Here is a 5,398-nt window from a genome sequence, read left to right as displayed (position 1 = left end):
TCTGGATTTTGGTTTCAATGGTGACTACAAGATTGTTATGCTAATATCAACATGTGTTGTTGGTGTTGGATTTTCGTGTCAAATGTTTGTATATAGCTTGATGACCAATTCTTGGAGATCTTTGAACATCCACTTTCATGTGATGGAATTAACGTATTTTTCGGCTGCAGTTGTTGATGGACATCGACTTCATTTCCTATTCGGTGATGGTGTAATTGGTTGTTTTGATATTCAGACTGAACAATGGAGCAAATTTGTGTTCCCTACTTCTATTACACATGATAAATTTTTTTATGAGCTAGAGGTTTTTGATGATTGCTTGTATATAATTACACGTGAATCGAAAACTGCTTTAAGGGAAGAAATTTGTAAGCTCGTGTTTAAGGATAAAGAATATCAAGTTTGGGTGATGAAAGATTACAAGGTGAAAGACTCATGGAGAAAAATTACAACCCTTTGGAGTCCAGAATTGTGGCTGCTGAAAAGGGGTTTACGTCGCGGTACCAATTCACTTCTTAGCAAATTAAGAGATGGCCAAATTTTGTTATGGGATCAGTATAATTCCACCATCATATTTCACAATATCGAATCTAAATCATCAAAGATACTTAAATCAAATAGTGTGGTTTCTAGACTTTCTACTACTTCTGAAGCTTATTTTTGTCACGAAACCCTTGTTACCATTCCCGATGGTAAACAATTTCGAGGGAATTCTGAAAAAATAACCAACAAAAACTGGGTATACTCCGTAGATGTACCATTTTACCTATCCCATTTTTATTAGACTTATTATTATTTTTTGAAATAAACCGTCCTAACTGTTACCATTCTGCTAAAAATAATCCCATCTATAATCCTTGTTTGAGCCAAACTTTGAGATGTATTTGATTGTATTGGGCCAAATCAAAGTGATGCATTTAAAAAAACAGGTAATACTTATTAAAGTTATTATAGTAGGTAAACAAGTCATTAGGCCCAATATCATCAAAAGAATCTCAAAGTTTGGCCCAATATCATCAAAAGAATCTCAAAGTTTGGCCCAACCTAAGATAAACATTTGGTAGGACTGTTTGTAGCAGAACAACAATAGTTAGGACCATGAATTTCAATTTTCTTTCATGTTACGTTTACTTTAATCACTAGTGTTTATCAGTAGAAATTCAACAAAAGCTCAACATCTCTAATTTGCTATATAGACACAGCACAAAAACATATAACCCATCATTTATACAAACCCAATTTACCCGTAACAATAAGTTCAATAAAAAGATGCATAACTAAAGCAACAAACTACGCTGTTTATCTGCAATATATCCAAAGTTATCCTAGAAGACGGCTGACTGAACTACACCACATGATTTTGCAAGGTAAGGTGAGGAGTGTCAAAAGTGGCACATGAAAATCAAGATGTGTGATTCTCTAGAGGGCAGTTTGACTCCTGCTCAGCTTGAAGGAGCCACTCTCTTTCCAATTGTTCAATCCATAACTGCTGGAATAGATATGCCAAACCTCCGATCAGCATTATCACACTGCCAACAACTCCAACCCACACATACGCATTAGTTTCCTGCACAATGATTACACAACAACGAATAAGTTAAAACAGATAGATTTTAATTACAAACACTGTATTTGTTTCCTACATGTTATAAACCAGCATCTGTTGTTTTTTTTCTTTCGAAAATCTACGAACGAAAATTGTAAGCAATGCAATGGCACAATGCAGTAAACCAGAATAAGATTACTATGTATACCATGGTTGCAAGTGAGATGACACCGAGCATAGAAAGAAGTGAGCCAATATTCTTAACTACAGAAATACCGAGGTCATAAAAGCTTCGTTCCTTGCTACGCACCAAAACGTATTTACAAACCAGTGCCATCAACATCAAGTTATAACCAACAGAACGGGCAATCGTCCCAGCTTTCGCGTATGACGAATATTGGGCCAGAAAACCCCCTAATATTACAGCAGGGCTCACCACAAATAGTTTCGCAACAGATTTCTGATCAAACATCCTGCTCAAATTAAACAGTGGGAACAAGTTGGTCTATGAGTTTCTCACCAAATCACTTTCTCAATTAAACAAATAATCGAATAAAACCTTAATTGATCAGTCCAATTGTCAATCCTAGGTGTTTTGTCAATAATTAATCTCGTTTTTCGCATAAGTTGCAACAAAGTTATATAAACCCTAAAAATTGAAGTTGAATTGAAAACAAAAGCAAGCATCCTGAAAATTTCTGATGATTCTTGAAAAATTAGGGTTCTTTAAGGGCATTACTGATGAAATTGGGAGTAAAATTCAAGATTCTTGATGCAATTGGATGTACATTCAAACAATATTTCAGTAATTTCTGATTCAAGAACAATCAAAATACTAGAAATTATAGTCTAGTGTAAACAAAAATAAGCAAATTATGGAAATTACAGTGAAGAGAGAGAAATCGTACCTGAAGATTGATGAGTGAACTGAGAAGAATTCGAAGTTTCGGAAGGGTGAAATTTGTCAATTTTGGGTTTCTGAAGGATGAAATTCTAAATTACTGCCAAATTTGAAATTTCTAATGGAAGTCTGAATAATGTTGCGTGGTAACTAATGTCGATTATTTTAGGGCCTCGGCTACTCTGCTTTCCGCAACAACTCAACATTTAAGGGCTTGGCCCATTAAGGACTTTAGGAATGTTTATAATAACCACTTTTTTTTTTCTTTTTTTTTTCTTTTTTTTTTTTTTTTTATGTTTTTCCCGATTCACCCTTTGGATTAATCCAGATTCAGAAATCCGTTTGAATGGTTAGATTCCAGTCCCCTTTCAATTATCGTTGTGGGGGTTTGAGCAACTATTTAACTATTACTAAAACAAAAGATGATGACATCATCACTGCCCACGTGTTGTTCTCTTAATAAAAATTTTCTCACCTAAATGCAATGATGATGTCATTTTTTTTGGTAGAGTTATCCTATTTAAAATTTTTGAAATTTAAATATATATTAGAAGCTTCTATCTTACAACTAAAACCTATATAACTTCGTATCAATTTATCATAGGAAATTGAAGCAATTTTTAATAACACGCTAATAAATGATCTCCTACATTAGACGACGTCGAACAGATACTATATTATAGTTTTGATGAAAATAAAAGATTTTAAATTACAAAATGTATGAAATTCTTATTTATATTCATGTATAATAGTGATTTATTATTATTATAAAAAAAAACAAAAAAAAAAAGGATTTATATAAACCGTGCATCACACGGGTTCTAACCTAGTTAGAATACCTAATTTGAGTGGGAACTAGAGTTGACAGTCTTAGGCACAACACAACAATTTACCATGTATATGAATTCCTCAAACTCCTTGCTAGAGATTTGAGATAAAATCGTCTTCAAAAAAAAGATATGACATAAAATCAATAATAGAAAAGATATGTGTGATATGATATATTGATATTATTGGATATTATATATGAAGTATGTGGTTTTTAAGATAATGAAATATGATACAATAATAATTGAGCCATACTATTAACTCGCCCCAAATTTGTCAGTCCTATAAATTTATTACTACTTGTATTATCAAAGCTTTCTTAGCTTTTTCTCGTGAAAAGACTCTGAAGCTCAACCTTGTTTATCGGACATTGCCAAAGATATCATAGTTCCACATGTTCTCATGAAACTTCCAGTTAACTCACTCCTACGTTTAAAGTGTGTATCAAAATACTTTAAAAACCTAATATCAAGTTCAGAATTCATGGACCTTCATCTCCGTACCCTAATATTATCGTCCGATATTGAATTACTATATAGTCTCCAAACATCTCATGATGATCAAGCTCCGTCATCCACTTTATATCGTCTCTACTCTTTAGATCCAGCCTCCCTACCATCTTCTTCACGCGTCCAAGTCCAAGTCGAACAACTCGAACTCCGTTATCTTCAAAAACTATGTGGACGCGTTTTACGTCGTAAAGTTGTAAGAAAATAAAATCAGGCAGCAGCATTTTAGGTCAAGAATTGTGGTTGCATATTGTGTCCGATAGAAAATAGATCAGGTAGAATGTCGACTCTTCTTAATATATTAAGAGACGAAATTTTGTTTTGTAATTACTAGTTTAATTCAACATTCATATTTTACCATATCCGATCTAAATTACTCGAACTATACTTAGAATTTTTTGAAGGAACTATACTTAGAATTGATTATAGATTTATAGGGTTTCATTTCTGGATATTAATAATTTTATCTAATTATAATTTTAAAGCTTATTTTTGTCATGAAACCTTGTTATCATATCCGAGGGCAAACATGCAAGTTGAAGGGATTGTAACAAATAACCCTAATGTACTATATCATTTGTAATTTATAATGCTTTAATTCATATTCATATTCATGTTTTATAAATTAAGTTACAATTTAATCGATTTATCATATCAATAAAAATAAAATATTGAGAATATTATTGATTGCGTATAATATTAACTGAAATCATGATACTCGTAATATTTTTCGTGATTTGTGTAGAATTTATAAAAATACTCGTATTTCAAATCACATTAGGAGGTGTATCATTATATTCTCTAAAAATATTTTATGCAATCAATATTACTCCGTATTATCTTTATGATAGAATTAGTTTCCTAAGGTGTGGCATGATTCACATGAAGCTAGCACTTGCAAAACTATGCTTTTGTACGCGTAAAATTATGCTTCTAACTTCAAATGTGTTTGCATAACTGAAAATTAACGCCCTACTAGCTCCCTCCGTCCCCTTTTGATAGTCACTTTTGGTACTCCCTCCGTCCCTAAATTACATTCTTGTTTGGAAATTTACACGGGAATTAAGAAGGGAAGAATAAGACATATAACAATAATTAGATAATGCAATGGGAAGTACAAAGATAGATTAGTTATTACTCATGACATGTCATCAATCCTTTGAAAAAAAGGACCAATCACATGCTCCTATATGAAAATTTTTAACCAATCATATTCATTGTAATTTGGCACAAGAATTATGAGTGAGATCAGGTAAGGATGAGTGAGAAAACATTAAATATAAAACAGAAAAAGAGAGTTGATTTACTAAAAAAAACTTACCAAAAATAGAAAGGAGGAATGTAATTTTGGAATACAAAAAATAGAAAGTAAGGAGGAATGTAATTTAGGGACGGAGGGAGTAGAAAATTACGAGAATTGATAAACATAAATAAGAAATAGCAAAAGTACATTGAAAAAGTAAATTTACATTGGGTATGCAAAAAAGTAGAGAGAGAAAGTAATTAAAGTACGTTGTAAACTAAAATTTACATTGGAAACTAAAATTTGCACAAATATTTTTGCAAATGGGAGATAATTTTGGTAAAAAAAAATAATGTTAATGGTACTTGAAA

The 5,398-nt window shown here is 31.9% G+C and overlaps 1 protein-coding gene across 1 annotated transcript; it reads right to left on the bottom strand.

Annotated features, from left to right (window-relative positions):
- Positions 1-1,166: 1,166 nt before the first annotated feature.
- Positions 1,167-2,611, bottom strand: LOC145618614 (uncharacterized). The gene is made up of 3 exons (XM_081673390.1): positions 2,455-2,611; positions 1,755-2,019; positions 1,167-1,567 (listed from the first exon to the last, which is right to left on the bottom strand). Exons 2-3 carry the CDS (start codon positions 2,016-2,018, stop codon positions 1,403-1,405), a joined length of 429 nt encoding a protein of 142 aa, XP_081529516.1. The 5' UTR covers position 2,019; positions 2,455-2,611; the 3' UTR covers positions 1,167-1,402.
- Between the last annotated feature and the right edge of the window lie 2,787 nt (positions 2,612-5,398).

This window comes from Chenopodium album, chromosome 26 (genome assembly GCF_948465745.1).
Source record: "Chenopodium album chromosome 26, dcCheAlbu1.1, whole genome shotgun sequence".
Classification (NCBI taxonomy): domain Eukaryota; kingdom Viridiplantae; phylum Streptophyta; class Magnoliopsida; order Caryophyllales; family Amaranthaceae; genus Chenopodium; species Chenopodium album.
This window is presented reverse-complemented; position numbering and strand designations above follow the sequence as displayed.